This window comes from Lissotriton helveticus, chromosome 11 (genome assembly GCF_964261635.1).
Source record: "Lissotriton helveticus chromosome 11, aLisHel1.1, whole genome shotgun sequence".
NCBI classification, from domain to species: domain Eukaryota; kingdom Metazoa; phylum Chordata; class Amphibia; order Caudata; family Salamandridae; genus Lissotriton; species Lissotriton helveticus.
The window spans coordinates 29,187,250-29,213,628 of record NC_136072.1 but is presented as its reverse complement, the minus strand read 5'-3'; the positions used below and the strand labels follow the sequence as shown (position 1 = coordinate 29,213,628).

The 26,379-nt window shown below is 46.7% G+C and overlaps 1 protein-coding gene across 2 annotated transcripts in view; it reads left to right on the top strand.

Annotated features, from left to right (window-relative positions):
- Nucleotides 1-26,379, top strand: part of PDCD1 (programmed cell death 1) — a 50,838-nt gene that overhangs the window by 8,345 nt on the left and 16,114 nt on the right. For both annotated transcript variants that reach the window (XM_078665652.1, XM_078665651.1), the window contains exon 2: nt 19,724-20,077. In XM_078665652.1, the coding sequence (XP_078521778.1) occupies nt 19,724-20,077 (354 nt within the window). The remainder of the gene's footprint in view (nt 1-19,723; nt 20,078-26,379) is intronic.

Genomic DNA, 26,379 nt, shown 5'->3' with positions numbered 1-26,379 from the left:
ATATTGAGATAACTCTAATCACTAGTATATGCAGTAGACCTTTGTACTATCTACCAGTCCTATGTGACTCTTAGAGTATATCCATTCGTATCCCTTCCTTGAATGACTTAACTACCTTAACATTTGCAATGTTTTTTGTATCTCTTCCCTGTGTGACTTTATAACTTGTACATTTGCAATTTTTTTCTGTTTGTATCTTTTATGTAACGCATGTAATCCTAAGTCCTTATTTATCGCAACTGGTTCTTATGTAAAACGCTCTGACACCTTCGGGTAAAGTTTGCGCTATAAAAAGTTGCATGAAATAAATAAATAAATAAAAAATAAAAAAACAGGTGTTCTGTTCATTCAGAAAGTGAACGAGAGTAAATATGCCTTTAAATCTTGTTTTAATCTTGTCACATTTGCTGTGGTTCAAAGATAGAGGTCAAATGTGAGTTTATGTCTTCTTATGAACTGATGCTTATTTTGTACAAGAGTTTGGTGTTTACAAAATCTTCTAACTTTGCATTCAGAGGAAGAAAAGTAAACAAACTTTCTGGCAATTGTGATTGGGTACAGGCAGTTTTGAATGAGAGGCTGTCGGATGTCAGTTTTTGTCTAACAAAACAACATTTAAATAGCTTGTAAATGAACTGTACACATATTTCAAAATATATTTCAGTAATTAGGAAAGCACATTTTTAATTCTGAAGTGTAATGCAAACAAAGATGTTTATAGGGTCAAAGCAAATCAGAACACTACTTGGTGATGTGCAAATGATAACTGTGTTGAAACCTGATTTACCACACATTATCATATTTATATTATATATTTTTTTAGCAGCAAAACTACATATCAGTGGGAAAGTTTGTGAGTATTTCAGTAAAAACATTCTGTGTGTGAATGATAGTGGGCTACTACATCATGATTTAGGAATATATGTTTGACAGTTTTTAAACATGAACTGAGAAACATTCCTGCCTCCACTCTGATGACAATGCTATTAATGAACCAAGAGGCAAGTTGAGGGTTATGTACCCTACATGTGGGCTAGATTTGTATTTTACATGGAGCAATATTTAGGCTGTAAAATCAAACAAAAGATTTTTTGAACAGCAGGCATGGTGAACTCACATGTTTCAAGGTGCTCTGTTATGTGTTAACAAATTAAAAAGAGACTCTGTGAAATAAAATAGTTGCCTAGGATCACACAATTTGAGACCAGGGTAGGGTTCAATCTCATTGCGGTTAGGGTGAGTAGATTATTCAAGTCACTAGACCTGCAAGCACGTCTGGTAACATTTTAATGATTTTTTGAGGCTTGTCAGTTCATCAACTGGAAGTGCTAACCACACCTGGACAAAATGTTCCCTCTTTAAATGTATGACTAGAGCAATAAAGAAGTAAGAGGTTACTAATTAACTTTGGCAAAGTGTCAGGCGCTGTATTGCACCCAGTTTGCAACATTTTTAATAACTGTACATTATTCTGGGCTAGAATCACAGTTTTAACATCTTTAAATCATGCTGCAGATGGTGACAATGTAGCAAGTGTCACATTTATATGTATGTGGAAAAAGTTTCAGAATCACATACATCGAGGGGCCATGGATTTTCTTAATTAGCCAAGCACAATTAAGGGGTTGATTAGGATGGCAGACGGAAACGGGTACTGTCCGCCATGGTCGGGGAATTGTTACTCCCGGCCACGCTGCGGAGAATCCGCGGTTGCGATTAGGATATTCATGTCACGAAACTCCGACCGCGGCGGACGGATCATAACAAACACCGTCCGCGGTGGACAGAACACATCTAACTCTGTCCGCGGCGGACGGAGCCTAATGAACAGCCACGGCCGCGGACGGCAATGACCGCGGAAAAATACACATCTACCGCCTTACCTGTGAAAACTCCGTGTCCGCAATTAGGACAAATCCGCCTGTACCACGGTACGCACAGCCGTCCACGTCCGCGGCGGAAAGAATGTAACGATAAACAGTGCATCACTGCGGAAGGCCAATACGCACAACATCCCTAACGTCAAACAAATGTCAGAAAGTGTACCGCAAGTAATTAGCAAACACACGAAAATTGACAACCCCCCCACCTGATACACCAACACCAAGCACAAGCCACCATGACACCCCCAAGTACCCAATAATGCACACTAGTCAACACGCCCACCTACCACCTGACTGCCAATCAACCATTGAGACACGACTATAAAATGACCCCCACCCACTACCACAATCCTTTGCATCACAGCATTGCTGCTAGCAAGAGGCCCTAATCGATATACAGCTTACTCAAATAGAAGACACACAACCACCACCCTACCACACCCACCACACAAACACCCACCACACCATTCCTACACATCACACACCACACACCTGCACCCCCCAACTCACTCAACCCACACACTGAGCACCACACACCATAGCACCCAAAAAAAAAACTAAATTCACGGAGACGGAGTTGAAGGTAATGGTAGATGAAATCATCCGTGTTGAGCCCCACATCTTCGGGGCCCAAGTCCAGCAGACTTCCGTGGCGCAAAAGAATCACATGTGGGACAGAATCGTCAGTCGGGTGAATGCATCAGGGACCGTGCCAAGGACGAAGCACGAAATTCAGAGGCGGTGGCATGACCTGAAGACCAAGGTCAAAGGCATCCGCGACAAAAACTATGCAAGAGCCAATCATACTGGCGGCGGAACACCCCCGGAGCCCATACCTTACACCGATTGGGAGGAGAAGGTGCTGGTGATACTTCACCCAGAGAGCCTAGACGGACTTGATGAAGGAGAAGAGGCTTGTAAGTACAAACCAAGCACCACGATCAGTACGACATGGTCAGGCTCACAAAACTGAGAAGACACATCTCCTACGCCCCAACCCATGCACGTCGGACACATACTCACCAATATGTACATGGCTACCAACATGCCCCCATGTTCACAGGGAGGGCGGTGGTGGTGGTAGTGGGTGGGGTGTGTGAGAGCTCACAACTACAACTCCCAACAGGCCCCCATGTTCACGGGGATGGCGGTGGTCTTGGTGGGTGGGGTGTGTGAGAGCTCACAACTACAACTCCCAACAGGCCCCCATGTTCACGGGGATGGCGGTGGTGGTGGTGGGTGGGGTGTGTGAGAGCTCACAACTACAACTCCCAACAGGCCCCCATGTTCACAGGGAGGGCGGTGGTGGTGGTGGGTGGGGTGTGTGAGAGCTCACAACTACAACTCCCAACAGGCCCCCATGTTCACGGGGATGGCGGTGGTGGTGGTGGGTGGGGTGTGTGAGAGCTCACAACTACAACTCCCAACAGGCCCCCATGTTCACGGGGAGGGTGGTGGTGGTGGTGGGTGGGGTGTGTGAGAGCTCACAACTACAACTCCCAACAGGCCCCCATGTTCACAGGGAGGGCGGTGGTGGTGGTGGGTGGGGTGTGTGAGAGCTCACAACTACAACTCCCAACAGGCCCCCATGTTCACGGGGAGGGCGGTGGTGGTGGTGGGTGGGGTGTGTGAGAGCTCACAACTACAACTCACAACAGGCCCCCATGTTCACGGGGAGGGCGGCGGTGGGTGGTGGAGGGTAGGGTGTGTGGGGTGTGTGTGACAGGACACAGAAATGTTTACAAATCGATATGAACATGTAATGTCCACATCACTGACCAGTTCAATCTTGTCCCTCAGGTGATCGTGAACTGACTGGGGAAACCAGCACCCGGCCGCAAGACTCGCCTCCCACACATACCGGACTCTCTGGGGATGATGACACAGGCAGCTCCGGTGCGGAGGATGGTGCGGGGCCAATCAGACAGCCAGGGCCAGCTGGCTCACAGGGACTCCTCGGGCCCGACAACCGTCTTATGTGTGACTCCAGCGACACCTGCCTCAGTGATCTGCAGAATCCCCACCACCACCACCAGTACCACCAGTACCACCAGTACCACCAGTACCACCAGTACCACCACTCCTGCCTGTGCCACTCTGCCTAACCCAGCGCACGATGCAGGTCCATCGGCCTCACACCCAAGCAGGGTGAGTGGGCCACAAAGGAGAGAGGCGACGGCACATCAGGCAATCAGGCGACCCACACTCCGCCGTACAGAGGAAGGACAGCTACCCCATCCTGTGGCAGAGTCCCTTCAAGCCCTAGCCAGGTGCCAGGCGTCATACGACCGTTCCCAGGAACATGCAGATCGTGCACACCAGGACTCGGTGAACAACACGAACATGTTGCGCGAAATTTCGGGGTACCTTGGTCAGATAGTGCACATCATGGGCCAGCAGACAACAATGTGGAGGGAATGGATTGCCCGGAACAACCCCACCCCCCCCTCCACTAATTGTCGTTGCGCCACCGCCATCGTCACCTCCACCTCCAACGCCACCATCACCTCCACCTCCACCTCCACCGCCACCGCCACCGCCACCACCACCTGTGCCCCTGGCGACGGATGTGGCCCATGAACAACCCGCACCCCCAGCTGACTCAGTTCCACCTCAAAGACGGAGGGGCCGCCCGAGGCTGGAAGTGGGTGAGAGCAGTGTTGGAGCGCCATCCACACGCTCCAAGAGGGGCCGCCAATGACTTTGTCACTGCCTGTGCCAGACATTCACCCTGCAAAGTATCCTGTCCCACATAGACAATCATTGCCACTGGTCTGCTGGACTAGCCTGACACCCCCCAATGTGGTGTCAGCACGGACATTTCATCTGCCATTACCTTCAACTCCAACTCCCTCCCCCCCACTTACTTGTAAATAATCACCAGCACAAATGCACAACCTGTAAATAAATGTCACTTACACACTCAATGATGTTTTGCCTCCATGTTTATTCACAAGATTGCCTTCAGAAACAGACGTAAACAGGTGCAGGGATCCTAGTCGTACATAATCATGGCGCTGCGGGAGTGACCTAGGGAAAATCAGAGACAGCAAACACACGTCATGAAACAGATTCACACACATCACAACACACTGCACAGCAACATTCCACAAACTACACTCATCACAAAAGCATGGGATGAGAGGACACACATCATGGAGACATGTATGTCCAAAGAAATGAAGACACACATATGCAACCATCACAAACCAGAAGACACAGCTGATGCACCCTACATCCACACAACACCAGCAAACATACATAAGGCATTGTCAACCGGCACAAGAGGTAGTTACTCACATTCAAGGGAAGTAGCGATCAATGAGCTGGCGCCTCTGGTCCACACCTTCCTCCTCACCACTATCCTCATCAGTCGACATGGGTGGGATGGGAGGCCGAGGAACTTGTTCGTCTTCAGGGTCCAAGAGTAGTTCAATGTCATTGCGCACGGCCAGGTTGTGGAGCATGCAGCAGGCAATCACGATCCTGCATACTTTGCCTGGTGAGTAAGGCAGGGCCCCTCCGGTCTTATCCAGGCACCGAAACCTAGACTTTAGCAGTCCGAAGGTACGCTCAATCACTCTCCGTGTCCTTCCATGTGCATCATTGTAGCGCATTTCACCCGCTGTTGTAGGATTACGTAGGGGACTCAGGAGCCAGGGCCAGTTTGGGTACGCCGAGTCGCCTATGTAGGGGGATGACAGACACAAATATCACAACAAGATATGGTGGGTACCCCATGCCACACAGAGATCACAGAAGTCCCCACTGCACACTCACCAACAAGCCACGCTTGACCGGGTCGCAGATTTGCCATCAGTTGGGGGACAATGCTGCTCCGCATGATGTGGGCGTCATGTGCGGAGCCTGGAAATCTTGCACACACATGGGAGATGATGTTGTTTGCCAGGCACACCACCTGCACGTTCAGCGAATGGAAGTGCTTGCGATTCCTAAAAACCTGCTCACGTGCCCGTGGTGGAATGATAGCGATATGTGTGCCATCAATTGAACCCACTACGTGTGGTATCTGGCCCAGTGCATAGAAGTCTGCTTTGACTGCTGGCAACTCTTCCGGCCGTGGGAAATGGATGTAGTCATTCTTGTACAGCATCATAGCTCTTAAAACATCCCGAAGTACCGTGCTGAACATGGACTGTGACATCCCCCCGGCATATCCAACTGTGTACTGAAAGGTGCCAGTAGCAAAGAAATGTAGTGCCGCCATAACCTTTGCTGTGGGTGTAATAGAACCAGGATACGTCCTTCGTGGCTGCAGATGAGGAGAAAATTGGGCAACAAGCTCCATCAACCGACGTCGATCCAGCCGGAATTTCCTAATCACCTCCTCGTCAACCATGTCCTCCAGCACAGTGTATGGCCGATGCACATTTGGAGCCCTCCTGTGTGGGAGAGAGATGCAACTTGAGTCAACTTACAAACGACGCATACGTGTGCAACTCCATCACATGTGAGCCAACATTAGCAAGAACAAAAATGTTTAGGCTAATGGTCATATGTGTGACATCTCTGATAGTTAATACAATACGGAGTGGCCCTTTAACAATGTGCAGCCACTTGCAACAGGAAGTGTGTCAACACGTACAACGCAACTTAGTCACATGTGAACATTACTGACAATACGTGTGTCTTGACCCTAATGTTTAGAAGCCACATCACAGACACACATGCAAGTGCATGCACACTAACGATAATGATACACATACACCATGTCATCATGCACCAATGCCAACACCAATAATGTTGAGCATACGGTAATTACATGCATGGTGACACAACATCCAAGACACATACACTGAATGCATGTGTACCACCACCATTGCAGTCACCTCGCCAGAACCACACACTGACAACAGATTCATAATTTGGCCATACAGCCGTGATGTACTGTGTAGTTGTGAAGATGTAATAACGTCTGTAGGGTCACATCCGACGTCAACACGTCAAAATGCACATCTGTTGCACATTGTGTGCCCACCGATGGGCATAGTATGGACACACATGGAATAGTGAATGACATATGAAGTTTCCCTATCACGCTCACAACCCTCATGACGCAACTGCAGACAACACATCACGGTGCAGCGTCTGACAAGATAAAATCATTGGCGCCGCCATGGCGGTGCACAGCTTCCGCTACTTTCCAATGGCCATACGCGGCCAGCATCCCTCTTCCCATTGGCTGCATGTGCACGACCGTCACGGGCACACATCGGCAACCGCACGTGCAAGCTTCCTGCACGGAAGCTTCAGTTGCAACAATGTTCTATCACTGGCGCCACCATGGCGGTGCACGTACTCAGCGGGGGAGGTGCAGGCCTATACACCCTTTAGATGTACTCAATGGACATGGCAGTTCATGTCCCCTCTTACAGTCACATTGCATCATCCACCATACACCGGCCGGAGCGGCCGGGCCTAGGACTGCCGTGCCGGCCATGTCCACAACCGCCGTGCCAGGCCGGGCCTAGGACGGCCGTGCCGGCCATGTCCACAACCGCCGTGCCAGCCATGTCCACAACCGCCGTGCCAGGCCGGGCCTAGGACGGCCGTGCCGGCCATGTCCACAACCGCCGTGCCAGCCATGTCCACAACCGCCGTGCCAGGCCGGGCCTAGGACGGCCGTGCCGGCCATGTCCACAACCGCCGTGCCAGCCATGTCCACAACCGCCGTGCCTGGCCGGGCCTAGGACGGCGGTTGTGGACATGGCTGGCACGGCGGTTGTGGACATGGCTGGCACGGCGGTTGTGGACATGGCCGGCACGGCCGTCCTAGGCCCGGCCGGCACGGCCGTCCTAGGCCCGGCCTGGCACGGCGGTTGTGGACATGGCCGGCACGGCCGTCCTAGGCCCGGCCGCTCCAGCCGGTGTACGGTGGATGATGCAATGTGACTGTAAGAGGGGACATGAACTGTCATGTCCATTGAGTACATCTAAAGGGTGTATAGGCCTGCACCTCCCCCGCTGAGTACGTGCACCGCCATGGTGGCGCCAGTGATAGAACATTGTTGCAACTGAAGCTTCCGTGCCTGAAGCTTGCACGCGCGGTTGCCGATGTGTGACCGTGACGGTCCGTGCACATGCAGCCAATGGGAAGAGGGCCGCTGGCCGCGTATGCCCAATCGAAAGTAGCGGAAGCAGTGCACCGCAACACCAGGGCCAGTCATTGGCCCTTTTACGAACACGCATCCAGGGCTGACCAATTGCTGGCGACGTATGCCACTGACACGTGCTGAGGGCCCTATATATGTGTGTTGTCCAAAAGCACACATCCTACCCTGGGAACCAGTGCTGCCTGTTCACCTCGACCTTCTGCTGCTGCTGAGCTGACCACCGACTGCTGCCTGTGACCATCACCTCGACCTGCTGCTGAGATGACCACCGACTGCTGCCTGTGACCATCACCTCGACCTGCTGCTGAGCTGACCAACAACTGCTGCCTGTGACCATCACCTCGACCTGCTGCTGAGCTGACCAACGACTGCTGCCTGTGACCATCACCTCGACCTGCTGCTGAGCTGACCTCCGACTGCTGCTCTAGTGCCATACTCCGTGATCTTGCCATGTCGAGAGGCAAAGAGATCCGGTCTCGTCCCTTCACCGCCGCGGAGCTTGATGTCCTCGTGGACGGTGTGCTCCGCAACTATGGACGGCTCTACGGCGCACCCGGACAGGTGGTAAGTGCAGTGTGGGACATGTTGGTGTGCATGAGGGGGCCAATGACTCCTGGCTACTGCAATCTTAGCTGTGTAGTGTGGGCTCGACATATTTTCAGGATTGTGCATGGCGGATGACAGATACGTGTTGCCCCTATCTGTGTGACAGGCCGACTGTCCACTGACTTACACCCTTTTGTCTCCCATCATGGTAGGTCAAGCTGCACCTTCACAAGGACGTGTGGAGGAGCATTGCACGTGAAGTACGGGCATTGGGGGTGTGCAACAGACGACATACACACTGCCACAAACGCTGGGACGACATTTCCAGGCTGAGCAAGAATGTAGCGGAAGTGACACTGGGAATGATTCCAAGGACGCCCCGTCTGGCCCGACGCTCCATGACCCCTCTCATGCACCGTATCATTGCAGTGACGCATCCTGAACTGGCCGAACGTCTGAGTGTCGATCAACAGCAAACTAGCGGTGAGCATACTGTCTGTGTAGGAAACTTGTGAGTGCAATGCATGTATTGGTGCACAGACATTGAGTTCCGTGGTGCGTATGTATCTCTGCGATGCCATGTTGGTCCCATTGGGTGGGTGTAATTTGACATCCAGGTCCGGCATGTTGACACGCCACTTGCTTAGTAGTTGAGTGTTGAAGCACATGCCGTAGTGGTCCGTGGCCCCATGGCAAGACATGTGTGCACATGTACGTGCTCCTGCCCTGTCCGCATGCTGTACATGTGTCACGGCCACCAACGCTTATGTAATGTGAGGATGACTGGTAGAGGTGGGCCGTGTGCAGGATGGGGGCTACAAGAACTTTGTCAGCTATGGAATTAGGGAATCCTTATACTTCTGTACGTGAGTGTGCCCATGACTTACACCTCTTTTATGTGCATTTCAGCTATGACAGAGGACACTCAGCCACAGACGGAGGAGATTAGTCGAGGCAATGATTCCGGGTCAGACTTCGGCACACGCAGACTGACACAGAGGAAGAGGAGGGCAGCGTCGGAGAGGGGGACAGGACCGTCCCTGAGGACTCGCATGTGGAGACACCATCGTCCTCATCTTCGGAAAATCTTGGTGAGCCAGCACTGTTGTCACAGACTGGGAGTGGGCAATCAACACCTTCTGTCGGAACACAGCACACAGGGCCCACACTGCCGCCAACTGCACCATGTACTGTTCGTGCACGCAGGAGTAGGGGGAGCAGAGTGGCGTTCGGTGCAGGCACCGCTGCCCCTGCCACGGTGAGCCAAAATGCACTGTGTGCTGAGGCCGTTGATCTGCTGCGACAGCTGTGTGTGGGGCAGACCAATATGACAAATGCTTTCCAAGACCATGATAGGAAGTTGGGGCAGGTGGTGGCATTCATGGAAGGGATGCATGGCGATCTTGCTGGTCTACACAGGACAGTGCAGTCATTGGCAAGCAGTGTGTCGTCTGCAATAGTACAGTCGCATGGACAGGGTGCTACTTCTGTTTCCCCATCTACACCACTGGATGTCTCAGGGGGTAGTGATTATTCTGAGCAGGACTCTAATACAGGGTATTGCACTAAAAGCAGCGTCAGACAGCACGTCAGGGCACGGAGGGCACAGACACCATCCCCTAGGTCAGCAAAATCTGTTTACGAAGACAACGTCAGATACACTGGAGTACACACACAGGATCCACAAGTGTTGTTGGGGGACATGCCTTCACATGCTACACAGGCATTCAACACAAAAGGTACTCCCAAGGCAAGGGATACTCACAAGTCCATGGACAGTCCCTTGGACAAGGCCACTCAAAAGACAAAGGCACCACAAAAGAGCAGGGAAAGTCCCAAGGGCAGGCCCACAACAGAGGAAAGGGCCACTCCCAAGGACAGGGACAAGGACAGTCAAAAGACTAAAGCACCTCCTAAGAGCAGGGAGAGTCCCAAGGGCAGGCCCACAACAGAGGAAAGGGCCACTCCCTAGGACAGGGACAGGGACAGTCAAAAGACTAAGGCACCTCCTAAGAGCAGGGAGAGTCCCAAGGGCAGGCCCACAACAGAGGAAAGGGCCAATCCCAAGGACAGGGACAGGGACAGTCAAAAGACAAAGGCACCTCTTAAGAGCAGGGAGAGTCCCAAGGGCAGGCCCACAACAGAGGAAAGTGCCACTCCCAAGGACAGGGACAGGGACAGTCAAAAGACTAAGGCACCTCCTAAGAGCAGGGAGAGTCCCAAGGGCAGGCCCACAACAGAGGAAAGTGCCACTCCCAAGGACAGGGACAAGGACAGTCAAAAGACTAAGGCACCTCCTAAGAGCAGGGAGAATCCCAAGGGCAGGCCCACAACAGAGGAAAGGGCCAATTCCAAGGACAGGGACAGGGACAGTCAAAAGACAAAGGCACATCCTAAGAGCAGGGAGAGTCCCAAGGACAGACACACAACAGAGCAAGGTCCATCTCCCAAGGGCAGGGACACACACAGAGAGCAGGTGTCTACTGGAGACAGGTACACCACAGACGACAAGTCTGCTGGCAGGAACAGGGCACCGACCAAGGCACAGGCAAAATCCAGAGACAACACTCCACCTACGGATAAGGCACTTCCTACGGACGAGGCTTCTACCATGGACAATGGCGCAGTCAAGGACAGGATTACATCACCCCTGGCTGCACTGCGGCTGATGTTTTCGAATGTACGCCAAACAGATGTCTCCGCGGCGGAGTCCCCCCATACCTCCACTCCCATCCAGGCCAGTCAGAAGCAGAGGAGGGAGTCCCCTGTTGTTGCATCCCCCATTACACATGAATCTGAGTCCAGGCGGCAGGCACACAGCAAACGACAAGCTGGCTCCAGCACGTCCCCAGAAACCCGATCCCCGGCTGCAGATGCTCCACCTATGGTGGGTGATATTTGTTTAGAGTCACCACCACTTGGCAGTCCTGTCCTGTCCAGGGTGCACTCACATATCCCTAAGAAACGCAGACACACACCATTGACACCTGCCCACCCCGATGTCGCTCAAGGTCAGCTATCCCCAGCTCCCAGGGCCACCCTGCCTCCTGGCCCATACAGCCCTGTGGCTCATCATTTCAGTGGTCCCAGTGCCGCAGGTGCAGTTGACTCTCATGTATCAGATAGTGCCACTGTGTCTGTTGTTTGCTGTCATGCATCATGTAGTAGCACAGTCTCAGTTGTGCCCTCTCCTGTTGCAGGTCCTGGCAGTGTATCTGGGTCGTTGGCACATGTGTCAGTGAGTAGATCTGTGGCTGTGTCGCACACTCCTGTTTCTGGTGCTGGCAGTGTGTCTGGGTCTGTGGCCCATGTGTCTGTCACTCGGGGTGTGGCTGTGTCTCACATTCCTGTTTCTGGTGCTGGCAGTGTGTCTGGGTCTGTGGCCCATGTGTCTGTCACTCGGGCTGTGGCTGTGTCTCACACTCCTGTTTCTGGTGCTGGCAGTGTGTCCGAGGCAGGTAGTTCACGCAGTCCACCTGATTCTGTGATGTGAGGTGCTGATCACTTCACTCGCATGTTATTTCACATGGTGTGTCCATTGTCCATTGAGAACAGCCTTGCACTGTTGTGGTCCCTGGGATGGGTTGGTTGGGACACATACTTGTGCTGACTCTGATGTACCTGCTCTGTTGTCCACAATGCCCTGTTGCTGTTCTGATACTGCATTCTGCCCTCTCGTTTACTGCCAATGATGTACCTGCTCTGTTGTCCACAATGCCCTGTTGCTGTTCTGATACTGCATTCTGCCCTCTCGTTTACTGCCAATGATGTACCTGCTCTGTTGTCCACAATGCCCTGTTGCTGTTCTGATACTGCATTCTGCCCTCTCGTTTACTGCCAATGATGTACCTGCTCTGTTGTCCACAATGCCCTGTTGCTGTTCTGATACTGCATTATGCCCTCTCATGTACTGCCAATGATGTACCTGCTCTGTTGTCCACAATGCCCTGTTGCTGTTCTGATACTGCATTCTGCCCTCTGATGTGCTGCCTCTGATGTACCTGCTCTGTTGTCCACAATGCCCTGTTGCTGTTCTGATACTGCATTCTGCCCTTTCGTTTACTGCCAATGATGTACCTGCTCTGTTGTCCACAATGCCCTGTTGCTGTTCTGATACTGCATTCTGCCCTCTCACGTGCTGCCTCTGATGTTCATGCTCTGGTGCCCACTTTGCCCATGCTCACGCGTACACTGTGATTATACCCCTATTATGTGCAATAAAGGTAGTCAATCAAGTCTCGTGGTTTGTCGTTGTCATTCATGCTTGCGTACTACAAATGTGTATTTCAATTTGCTTCTCATCAGTGGTTTCGGTAACATGACACTCCCCCTCCCTACGTCACGACCCTTGCAGGTATTCCCCTCCATGCAGCCAATGGTTTGTGCCTTTTCCTGCGTCGGCGTCCATGGTGGGCCAAGACTAGGACGTGGTGGATCGCGAAGAGCATCGGGAAAGCGTGTAGCGCTGGGTCCATGGTGGCGAGCAGCTTGTGGTGGGTATCTCTGCTATGTATCTTTTCTTCGCTGTGGGGAATCCGCCGTGTTCAGACAGGTTGTTTTTTGTGTAATTTCCGCCATCTTGATTTGAGGGACGGTCTTCGACGTCAGTACGTACAGCGGAGTCTCAGGATGTGTTCCGTCCGCCGCGTGGTCGGGTGTAGTTGGGCGGCGGTGCGTGCTTTTCCGTGGCGGATGGAAATTTGACACTGTTTCCTATCCTGATATGGCGGACGGAGTGTCCGCGGCAGGCGGACACGGAAAAGGCATTTTCCGCGTACTCCAGGCCCGCGGTAGCTCCTCCGTCCGCCATCCTAATGAGCCCCTTAGTACGTGGCCCGAAAGCTTGTGTTCGTATTAATGCTCAACTTTCTTCCTTTTGTTCAATCACCAGGGGTACTCGTCAAGGATGCCCCTGTTCACCTTTACTTTTCGCACTTTATATTGATCCCTTAATTAATCGTTTTATTTTGGAGGAAAAAATCAAACCTATTTATTTAGCCAATGTGAATTACCGTGCATTAGCCTATGCTGATGATATTGTTATTACCACTATGGACGTTCAGACTGCGATACCGGCTCTTAATGACTTAGCCACACAATTCGGATCTTTCTCCGGCTATAAACTTAATCTGGATAAAACCCAAATTCTATGTTCTGGGGATAATCCTTCTACAAATATTTCCATGGCTATGGAGGTGACATACCTTGGAATTAAAATCTCACTGCCTATAGCAAATATACCTGAGATAAATATGAACCCTGCAGTGACTAAAATTAATTCTATGTTAGAGCGTTTAGACCACCTGCATTTATCGTTGCATGGCAGACTTAATATTTTTAAAATGCTAATCTTACCCAAGGTATTGTATATGTACCGTACAATACCTTTAGAATTTCCTTCTTCGATTTTTAAAAACTTGGAAAGGGCCACATCCAGATTTTTGTGGGGCTAAAAGCGACATCCGAAAGCCCATAAAAAAATTAGTTTGAGAAAAGAATGTGGGGGGTGGAATGTCCCGTATTTTATGTTCTATTACCTAGCGGCAACACTTCAATACATCTCCCCACTGATAATCGGTGATAGGGCCTGTATTCCCTTCTGCCAAACACCTTCTATTTTTGAAATGATCATGGGTGAAAAAGTAAAAGCTTGCTTTCTTAAGGTGGTTGAACCTAGTTATCACAAGAAAATCAAATTTAAGACGCTGAAGGCAGCTTTTGGTGTGTGGCAAAAAGTTCGGAAGCATTTGGGACTAAGCAAATTGAATGCCTATACACCGATCGCCGCTCCCGGTCTTTTACCAGCTACGATTTTCTGTGACTTAATTACTATTAGATGGAAGCTGAAAGGAATACCCTATTTGGGTGATTTATATATTAATGGCCAACTTGCCTCGTTTCAGGAACTTCAGGATAAGTTTTTGTTAACTAAAAATGTTTTTTTTAAATACCTTCAGATTCACAGTTTTCTTCAAAGTTCTTCCTCCATCACTGATGTTAGCATGTACAAAGTCCTCCTTATGGAACACTTGTATGGAAAAATTCCGATAGGTATCCTTTATTTGTGTTTGATTCAGGAATTTGGGGATGACTTAGAGTATTGTCAGCTGAAATGGGTTAGCAAATTAGGGATCCCGGATATTGATGTTCTAGAATCTGTTAAATTAGCGTCTGAAATCTTAATTACCGGGATGATGAAATCTAAACATTTTGGGGCAGATTTATGATAACTGGCGCATCCCCAGGGATGCGCCAGTTATTTTGCGCCGCTGCTCCGCCACCCATGGTGCGCCGCATTTACAATGCGGCGCACCATGGGGCAAAAACGGCACAGATGCGTGACGCATCTGTGCCGTAAAGGTGGCGCATTGCTGGAGTTGCGTCGCAAGCGCGACGCAGCTCCAGCAAGGCTCGGGGGTGCCCCATCTTTACAATGCTGCGTCAAGACCTACGCCTGCTTCAAGCAGGCGCAGGGTTTTGACGCAGCATTGGCCTGAAAGTGACTGAGTGAAATCTTATAGATTTCACTCAGCCACTTTTGCGAGGCGCACCTGCCCCGGAACGCCCACCCTGCGCCGGAACGCCCACAAGTGGCGCAGGGCTTTACAACGTGACGCATCTGCATAGATGCCTCACGTTGTAAATGGGTCGTAGGGATGCGCCACGTTTACGCCGCAGTTGCGTGACGCAAACGTGGCGCATTCCCAACATAAATCTGCCCCTTTATATGTATTCATGACCTCTACTACACCCCTAGCAAAGTGGTTAAATGGAGTACGACGGTGGGAACGAAATGCAACCGCTGTGGTTTGTATGCAGCTAACGACATGCACATGTTTTTTCAATGTCCTAAGCTTGGGGATTTTTTCCATCAAATTGAAATGTTTTTTTCTTCTGTTCTTAATTGCGATATCAGGGTAACTGCAGAGCTGTTGATAATAGGTATAGATTCTAGCACTTCAAGATCTAAATCACTGACTTGTTTTCTCTTCATTTGTATGGCAGTGGCCAGAGCATGCATTACTAGGGAGTGGATCAACTCTGAACCTCCTTCTTTTTTTAATTGGCGAGAAAAATTATTGTTTATATATAATATGGAGTCTGCTATTTATCAGTCTAAAGGTTGCTAAAAAAAGGGCTTTGGGAAAGAAAATATGGGCACCAATTGCGGAATGGATTTAACTTCCTTTGTTTTCTTGAGTCTGTATGTAATCCTATATTTATGCTTTGAATTGCTTATCTTTTTTTTTTCTCTTCCACTGCTGTATTTCCTTGCATAAAATAATACAATTAAAAAAAAAACTGTATAATTGCATATCTCTGGTTGTACTGATTGGATTTTTCTCATTTTGGTCTCATTTTATGTATTACATTGTACCCTTTTCTGAATTGGTGTGGGATTTCTTTTTGTGTTGTGTTTTCACTTTATTCCCATTTGTGTGCTGCATAAATACTTCACACATTCCTACTAAGTTAAGCCTGGCTGCTTTTGTGCCCAGCTTCCAGAGGATTAAGCACAGGTTAATTAAGTGACTTTTGTAATTCATCCTGACATGGATTTTGGCTGTTGTCTGGGAAGAGTTTTCACCCCCCCCTGCAATCGAAAACCCACTTTCTTACAGTGAGTGTGTGTTTTTTTGTGCAGCAGTGCTTGCAATTATGTGAAGACTGGAATGAGGGCTATTGAGATGAGGCAAAAAATGGCATTTAAGAAAGATAGAAGTATAGTTGCTGAGGTTCAGATTTATACTTGAGAGCCTTTGTTTTACCTTCCATTCTGGCAGGTAAACGTTGTTTACAACACGGTGTTTACACCGCACGACCTTTACCACGCTGCCATTACAACGCAAGTCGTTTCAACGACTTGCGCTGGATGGCGCTGTTGGTTAAGGAATATTGTAATTTTATATTCCAACACCTTCCCTACTGTTACGGGGACTGGTGTTGGAATATAAAATTATAATATTCCTCAATCCGCGCCCTCCAACGCAAGTCGTTGCAACGACTTGCGTTGTAATAACCGCGTTTTTAAGTACCGCGATCTAAAAGATCGCGTTGTACTGACGTACATCCATTCTGGCACAGTTCATTTGAATGCAGTGTTGTCATGAAAACATTTTTTTATGCGTTTTGGCACAGTTTGTGTAAATGTATATTATGTCATGGCGTAGACGTTTTTTTAAATAATTCAACCAAATGCAAGTTTTGTCAGGGAGCAGATATTCCAGAAAATTTATTGCGCAACGTTCCCTCAAATGCAATTTTTGCCAGGAAAAGGATGTGGATCAAGAATAGCTGCCCAGAAACAGAACTGAGCATGTGGTTATAAACCACCTCAGTTCATGCTGACTTCAAAACTTTTTCAATGAGGTCAGAGGAGGACGTATTCTGCACTCATCCCTCATTAGTGAATGTGCGCATCACTTGGATGTCCAGAACCTGATTTTATGGGGAATAAGAAGAAGGGGTGGAGCAAGGGATGATGCTGGGTTCGATTGGTAGGAGGGGCTACCTGGAAGGCGTGAAAACACTGACCAGTGTCATTTCGCCTTTAGTGATTTGGGAGGATTATTTAGAAACCGCGACAATGAACGGCCAGTAGGGTCTGGGGCAGAGTCGACCACATATCAAATTATCCTATCAGTGAGCTTGCCTCTAGCTTCGGAATTTGCAGCATCCTTCCCTGTCAGTCTTAACCTTCCTAAGTTCATGGCCATCAGTTCACTGAAATGGCAAGGGTGATGAAAGTGGCCTCATGCACCCTTCGGGTGGGGATGTCCCATTGTTGGCCCCTCAACCCTTCCTCTTTGCTGTTGTGGGTCCAATGCAAGGGCAAGAAGTACAAACTTCAGAAAGTTGAGTGCTCCCACAGCTCTCCCCTCAGGCTCTGATTTAACTCCTTCGGTGCTCATGACGAGCCCAACTCGGCATGAGTCACAGTGGAGCTGTACTCATGACAAGCTGGGCTCGTCATAACGGCTCCGCGCCACCCACGCGCGACTGATTCCCCGCTTGTGCGGGTGAATTATTCAGTGGGCGGAGTCGTGACGAGCCTAGCTCATCATGAGCACAGCTCCACTGTGACTCATGACGAGTTGGGCTCTTCACGAGCACCGCGGGGCCATGCTCACCCCCCGCCCTCCCGCACCGTGGGGGAATTACCTCCGCAGCAAAGGGGTTAAAGTTAGGCGGAGCGAAATAAGCATATATTTTTTTGCATTCATTTTGTTCCACCTGAATATCACTTATAGCTTTCCCTCACTAGGGGGGAAAATTATTAAGGGATTAATCTCCGCTTTTTGGCTTTAAAAGCCAAGAAAGCGGAGATAAAATGATCTCCCTATTACCTAGCTGTCGCTAACACCAGTTAGCGACAGCTAGTAGGAGATAGCGACCATCTTGGGCCCCGCTTTGCATGTCAGTGATATTTATCACTAATGACATGCAAAGTGGGCGTGCCAAGATGTTAGCGACTGGAAACAGTCGCTAACATCGCTATCTCCTATTACCAACTTTTGGAGATATTTGCGCTAAGCGCGAATATCTCCAAAAGCTAACGCCTGCCCTGAGCAGTTCTTAGCCATGTTATCCAATGGTAGGTGGATAACATGGTTAAGAGCATTAGCTCGGTAATGCATGAATATCGCTGACTTTTCAGCGATATTCATGCATTTCGGCCGATTTTTATCGCTTAGGAGATAAACCTTGATAATAGCAAGGCTCCTAAGCGATAAAAATCGCCGCAACACGGCGATAAAATTATTGCCGCTAAGCCAACATAGCGATAATTATCGCTAGTTGTTGGTTGGGTTTTACTGGGTGTGGAAGAACGAAGCACAATATCACTGAATGGTAATCCTGGCCAGAGTAATTGCATGAGGGTTTGGCTTTTCTAACATGCAACGATTAACACCCCCGTCTCCCACTCTCTCTCCCTGAACCCACCCTGCTAGAAAAAAACACCACCTTCCCTGCTCCACATCCAACATCATCCATCCACCCTCATATACATTTAACACTTGATCAGAGCAGCTGGTAAATATATCTGGTAAACAGCCTGGAATAGTGGATTCTGTGTGGTTTTACAACAAAACAATGGGCCTCACACAATAATTCCCCATTCCACAGGGCCTTTGAATTGCACAGTACTGGGGCAATTGTGTTGGATGGTAATGGTACAATCTCATGCCCCAGTACCATGCAGCTCGGAATCACGCCCTTAATGTCAATACCTTCTTGACATCTGGGAATAGGGATAAGTAGAGCAGTGCCGGGGGCAACAAAGGATAAAGAAGGGGTATCTCCCTCGTCGTTTGTCTACCCCTAAATTACTTTTATGATTATGTTGAAAATTGTGCCAGAGTTGGCTCAGACATTCATCCTTAGCGTCTGTTAAGCCACATTTACCAAACTTACTGTCGACTTAAATGATTTTGTGAAAGGTCCTGCAGCAGGCAAATCGAAAAGATGGATATATGCTGCTTATAATGAGGTTTAAAAACTATCTCAAATTGAAGCTGCTTCTAGGCTTAGAGCTATTGATCAGTCCAATTTAGAAAAAGTGCTTGCCGTTCTAGATAACAGCATTAACACCCTTTCTTCCCGAATTTACACTCTAGATAATATTGTGTCATCTGTAGTAGATATTGTGCAAGAAGATGTCACCGTACTGTATCATGGGCAAAATCAATTGCGTTCTGTTATGCAGTTTGCCTGGACTTTGCAAACGTTAAAAAATGGCAGAGTTCCATGGGATTAAATGAACACAAGTTTATTATTTCTGCCTTTCAATTTGACTCTTAAACAGCAGTTTATGCCAATGAAGGATGCCACGTTTTCACTGTTGCATATTGAAAAGTTAGAACCTTTATCTTTTTCAGTAGCAGAATCCAATTCGGCAGTTTGGCTCATCCATGGGTTGATAACTCTACCCTTTCCACTTTTCAAGTTTGAGTCCTGCATGAAACACTATGCAATAGGCAGGTTTGAGCCCCTGGGTGGTGCTTATCTTTATGAAGTCTGGAATCTCCCGTTCACATATAGGTGTTTGAGGGAAGGAAAGGAGGTTCATTTAAATGGCGAAGATTGCACCACAAAATCTGAGTATGACTAAATCCATGAAATAGTTACTGAATACTAAATATGTTTTTTTTGTTCAAGAGGAAAAACTGGTTCTATCCTACATGCCTTCCGAATCATGGATGTATGTGAACGAGAGCGTAAAGTTCATCTGTAAAATCTCCTCGATCAACCACCCTTCGCCCAGCAGCAGTGACAGCAAGTCTTACGTCAACTGGCATGCATCTTATAATGGCCGCCAACCTGAAAAGATTGCAGATTCATCAACGCCAATAATTGGGAGATACAGAATATCCTGGAATGAAGGCATGAAAAATGCTGAACTGGAGATCACAATGCTGAAGGAGGAGGACAGTGGAGAATATCATTGTGAATTCATTCACCTTCCGAATTCTATAATTGAGAAGAGCAACACAGTGCGGCTCAACGTTACAGGTGCCAATGCTTTTATTCGTTCTTTGCTAGGGTGTCACAGGCAGCAACGCAAGTTTTTCATTCCAAAATTGTATATATTTATTGGCTTATTTATTTGATATATGCATTCCACCACAAAAACATTATATATACATAGGATTTTCTGTTTTCAGTTTCTATTGTGAATTCTGGTGTTTTTTTTTTCAGTGTTTTAAAATCTTTCAAAAAATTGTAAGAAATAAATCGGTTTTTATCAGTGTTCACTCTTTTTTGCCCCGTACAAAATCATGGGGATGGCCCTTTTTCCTGCGCTTATAAAGAAATGTTATTTCTTTCCTCTTTACGTCCCTTGTTGATTCCAGTTTCACAATTGTTTTTCCCTTCTTTCCTGGTCCTACCTGGTTGCAACCTTTCCTTGAATGTATTATTTCAAGGTACTTTATGTTATTCTTTTCACCTCCTTTCCTATCTAATTTCATATTACTCATATCTCTCTTCCAAGCTGTCCAGTTCCTTTTTTACTGAAACAGGCCTGTCTTCAGCACATGCTAGAAAACATGGAGCTCAGTGGTTCCTCTTCAGATTTCTCTGTAGAACTAATGTATATGCTAAATCCAGAGCTGTTCAACCAAACCGACACATAGGCCCTCTGCCGCTCATGGGCACTGGATTTATTCATCGGACCCATGATACATCTGCATGAGGGAGTGGTGCTCGTGCCGGCATGCTTTTCAGACCATCATGACGTAAACCGAAGAGCAGGAATGTTGGTGGCGGTACTTTGACTCTGGAGGCATCCATGTGCACAGTGAGAGTTCTGGTCACAAACCTGATATCTTAGTTTTCAGAAAGCAAAGCTCAGTCCCACTCTCCATGAAGGAGAAGGACATCATGGAGTTGCTACTAGTGATCGAAACACTTCTCAGAGTTCAACTCCGAACCGGCTGGCCACTGCACAGCACAAAGCAGTGAACAGGGAGCAGTGACCATATAAGCTGAGCCATGCTTCAGTGGATGTAGGCCTTCTTGGTCCAGGGACCTTGTGGATGGGCATATCTAATGGCTTACCATGGCCTGAGTGGGTCCAATTGTCTCGGGCGCCCTCTGGATAGGATGCACAAGGTTCAGAACCTGGATTCCTAAGATGGCCGAACACAGTATGTTCAGACACGCTTGGTCCCCAGCTGCAGGACATGGACACCAAGGCAGCGGATGGGTGTGGGTTCAAGCGTGCCTTTGTGCCGGTGAGCCCCCACCTGCAATGTTACTTCTGCAGGATGCTCAACTGCACTTTTCACTACCATTGCCCTGGTCCTTGGGTATGGAGGACTTTAGGAAATTTACACAAGGTTACAGCAGAAAAGCTGTACCCTAGTTATTGATAGAATGCTACCAACCCTGCAGTCTCCCCATAGTCTGGCCATGCTGTGTTACCATCATGAGTTTAGAGCCCAGGAATTCTCTTGAGTGTTCCTCCACCGCCTAGACTTGCTAGCGCCTAGAGCTGTGTGCTTGAATCACTTTAAATATACCTTATATAAGTGAACATATTTTATGCAAACTCAGAAAACCAAGAAGTTTGAATTAATACATTTAACAAAGCATGTTTTTTCCTAGGACACAAAACAGTGAATTTGATATGTGGACTCTCTTGTTTGAAGTTCAATAGAAAGCAAAGTAGATGGGGGAAAACTCAACATCTATTTAGAGGTTGAAACAATCTGAGCAAAAACCTAAGTGATGGTGTTAGCCACTTTAAAGAGCCAACACAACCAGATATGTAAATATATGTCCAAATACAGATGATAAAAAAACTATAAATTGGATACAACTAATTTTATATTTATTTGTTTAGTTTTTTACAGCGCTAAGCATGGTCTCGTGAGTACTCACCACACAGCGTAGAACAAAGGTGCCTGCTGTTGGTTAGCCAGAGTCCAGCTGGTTGTAGGCCGTGGCCCTGATCAAATATTCCTCACTCACGCGCCATCCCCAGGTCTGTTCTATAGTATCGATGACTGACCCAAAATGTCAGCGCACACTTACACTCGCTGGAATGCAGGATGAAGGAGGCGGGTTTACTTATATTGCTGATTCTGCTTCAGCTCTGGGTGGACCTATTGTATGCCAGCCAAGCTTCCCGGGTGCATGTGGGACTAGTTAGTCCGGGGCCTGCTTTTGCTTAGATTCTGGGACTTGTAGTTCTGGTTTCATGCATGGATAAATAAGACTACACATCCCAGAACTCTAAGAAAAAACACAGGGCTGGCCTAACTAGTCACATTGGACATCTCACAGCCATGTGTCAGTCATGACAGGAAGGCCCAAGGGTAGGGCGCCATTGAAGAGCCCACGATTGGGTAGAAGTTGTTTCCACCTTCTTAACTGGCAGTGCTCTCCCACCTGTTCTCTTGTAACCCTTCAATCTTCCACCTGTAAAAAAGCGCTGTGAAGTGGCTTTCTAGTAGCATTACAAGAATAAATAAGCAGGCATTAGTAAAGCTAATAGTTCTTGCTTTAGCGTGCAGACACGATTGTTATTTGTTAGTTTGCTGCAATGGTTAACTGTTTATGTTATATTTTTACTGGAAGGCCACAAATTAAAACAAAAAAAAGAAAACATGCCTCTGCCTCACTGTGGCAGCCATATGCCTGAAATAAAAAATGTTAAATTAAAAAAATAGTCATTACATATAGCAGAACAGTTGAGGTCCTTCCTTCCTGTCAGGTGGACATAGAACAGGCAAATACACCATTTTTAGTTTTAATGCAATGGTCCACCTGTTGACTAATTCAGGAGGCCTAGGTGGTCATGCAAATGCAGTGATTATTTAGAACAACAGAACCTCTCAAGTCACAAAACAATCCTTCTTAGGGATCCCCACAAACAGCAACTTGCTCATAGTCCATCTGAAAACACAATCTCCTCTTCTCTCCTTCAGAAAAGTCTTGAAGACACTCCTTTCACCCTTAAATCGCTGACTTGCCTGTGATCTGCACACTTCATTACTAATGTGAACATGCCCGTATGACTCCTTACCAATTCAAGGACCACCCTCTCCCTCACCCTTCATGAATGTTGCTTGTTAGTTTCCATAGGTGTTATCTATATTTGGTCTTTGTACAGTATAAAGCGTATTATGTGTTTCTCCTAGTTGTAAAGTACAATAATCCTACTAGGTGCAGCAGCAGTATAGAAAAATGGTAAATAAATAGTTTAAACATACAAGAATGAATGAAAAAGTAAAAAAAAAAAAGTTAAAGACTAAAGAAAAAAGCATTGACAAACTAAAGTGTTGGCCACCTTCTCCAGGGGTGAAGCACACTTCTTTTTAGGTGGAGGTGCCCATGTGTTAAGGTATCATTCTACCACTTGTTATGAGAATTGCCAATGGCTAAAGTGGACTCAACCATTGCTCCACACTGTTTACTGTGATGGGCCAAAGCAAAATGTGAATGGCAGCTGAACTGACCAATGGATGAAGAGGGCTCATGCAAATCCACTCTAGGTATGTATTTTGCATTTATGATTTATTTTTATTACTTAAGGCTGACTCGACAGTTAAAGCTGAAACTGGGCCAGTCCTAAATAAATTGGAAAGATATTTATAAAAGTAGTTTGCCCTCTTCGATAGCAGAATAAAACAACCTTTTAATATCACCCAGATATAGTACTGACTTCCACACACCAAGCGCTGCAACGTAGGTTTTGCAGCACGCGGCTGCTCTGGGAGTGGAAGATGTTTAATTAAACCTTGAGATAATCAGAGTAGGTGCTCAGCTCCATGAGTGGTTTTTCCTATGTAGACTTCCTTTACGCAACTGCCACTCATCTGGATTTTATCAGATAAAATAGAAATACTTCCATATAAAGTGCTGTTGAAGGCAGTCTTAAAAAAATGATGTGATCGAAACTGTTTGTCACATGTTTGTGGACGTGCCTGTGACTAATTTGTCGGTATCACTTCTATTTCCCTATACATGTACATAAGCTTGAAAATTCCATTATACAGTTTCTCCACGTGGGTGATAACTGTTACATTGAAATTATATTAGAATGTTGGTTTTGGTGTGAGTCTTGAATAAGAAGAAAGAGAACAAAGTTTGTTGGCAATGGGTATCAGTGCTGTAAATACTCCCACACCATCCACCATTAAGTGCATATCATGGAATACACATTAAATCCATTGACCAAAACCAATTAACAATAAAAAATAAAATAAACAACTAATATCTTGCTTGAACAAAGATTTAATACATTTCAAAATTTAACGAAATATAAATAATTAACATATCTAGGTGCTAAAAGAAAAAATGACAAGAATTATGTTCTGAGTGTTTGTTATGCATCTGTTTCTCTTTCCCTCTGATACATCAATTTCTCCCTCTGTCTCTCAAGTTAGTATCTTTATAGATATATCCGTTCATCATACCCACTGGCATATTTTGGTATATTTGAGGTGAAAGAAGGTTGTGGGGTGAGTGGAGCAGCCTTAGTTGATGGAGGCAAGAAGAGAGAATAGTTTTACCCCTAGTGTAAGCACTGACAAGGAAGTTAGTCAAATTGCTGGAAAAATAGCCTTCACGGAAAAAGTTGTTTTAATGAAAGAAATTTGCTTTCCATATCTCTGTCTTTCATATCTACTGATTTTCAGGCACAGGTTTTGGAGAAAGATTTACTTAAAGGTGTGGTTTTCAAAGCCCTTGGGAAGCAAAGGTCCCAGTACAGAAATGGAAACAAAAGTGCTGCTTGTACCTTGTGTTATGACCTAACTACATAAGAGTTTGTGCAATTGTCCCAAATCTACCTGTGATAAAAGCCATACTCAAACAAATACTAATGTAAGGCTTGGTAAAGTTTAGCGATAACGTCAACTCTATTAGGTTCTTGGTCAAACTTGTTGTCTACAAGCAGATTTTCATCAAAGTAAGTTTATCATTTATTTCCATGTTTTTGTAAATTTGTGATTTCTGACAGATATGTTATTACTGAAATACTTCTTTAAAGCAAGGAGAGAAGGCAGGTGAAAATTGAAAGACTTGATATGGAAAGAAGTATTTTCAAAACACTAAAGTTGTAACTTCTTTGTCTACCTGTTTCAGTTGTCTTCTCGATATGACATTGGTTGCTCTCAACCTGGAGCAAGGAGACTTTGACTGCCTCATCCTGTAAAAGATGTAGCAAAGAAGTGTAATAAAGTTGACACTAGATGAGGATTTTATGGTATTTTTCACATAGAAAGATTTGAACTGTGTGCACTAATTAGAGAACACTCAGAATCCAAACATATGGCCTTCCACTCAAATTAAAAGTGAGGACCAGGCCTATCCACCTTCAGTGTTTGAAAGTAAACATAGCAGAATTTAGATTCAGTTGGATTTGTCACCATACAGATTCTAATGTTGTAACTTAGTAGTTGTGATGAAAAAGAGATGGTGCATCTGCTGTATTTGTTGTGAAATGGAAACCTGATTTCAGTAAAGAGAATACAAGTTTCACGATTGAAGTAAAAAATGATTGTCTTAGCAGTAGGTCAATTGAATAATGTGTGTGCAGCATGGTGAATATTGAAGTATTGTGAAATTATAAAGAGCTATAAGCAAGATAAGAAGTAAAATCAAGTGGACATGCCGGACTACGGTGTAAAAGAGAATCCTCATTTGGGTCCTACTTGCGTTATATGGTATATTGTCTGGGTGGCTGTGACAAATGTGAATTTAAATTTGTATACAAGTGGCTTTTAGTGTCCTTTTATATTTGTTAATGGTTTTTATTACATTTTACTGTAATGAATTCTACTCCTGGCGAGATTCATGAGCACCTGTAGCCATTGGCTAATCAATAGCAGCCCAACCCACCAATCAGAGACAGTCTCATTATTCACTGAGCACTTTACCACAGAAACTGGCAAAAGCTATACATCTTTAAAGAAGGAAGTGGCTGGTAGGAAGGTTCGATCTGAAGAGGTTTATTGCAGATGAAAACAGAACATTCGGTAATAAGCGAGAGGATTTTAGGCAATGATAGCTACTCTATTTTAGGAAATGTTTGTTTTTTTGTTTTACATTTGTTTCTTTAAGATTGGAAAATCTCTGTTATGTCACCTTTTGGTTCTATCCTCTGTTGTATGCATCTTTGCAGTTTGAGTCTTTTTTTTGTCGCCCTTTTTAAAGAGTCAAACTCTTAAATTCCATACAAAATGTAGCTAAGAGAACCAAACTCCGTATTGAGAGATATGACATACAGATAAGGCTACTAGAATGGGTGGAGAGCTCTGCTTAAGTGAGTCCTATACTTTCTGAGGAGAGTTAGTCGCGTCTGG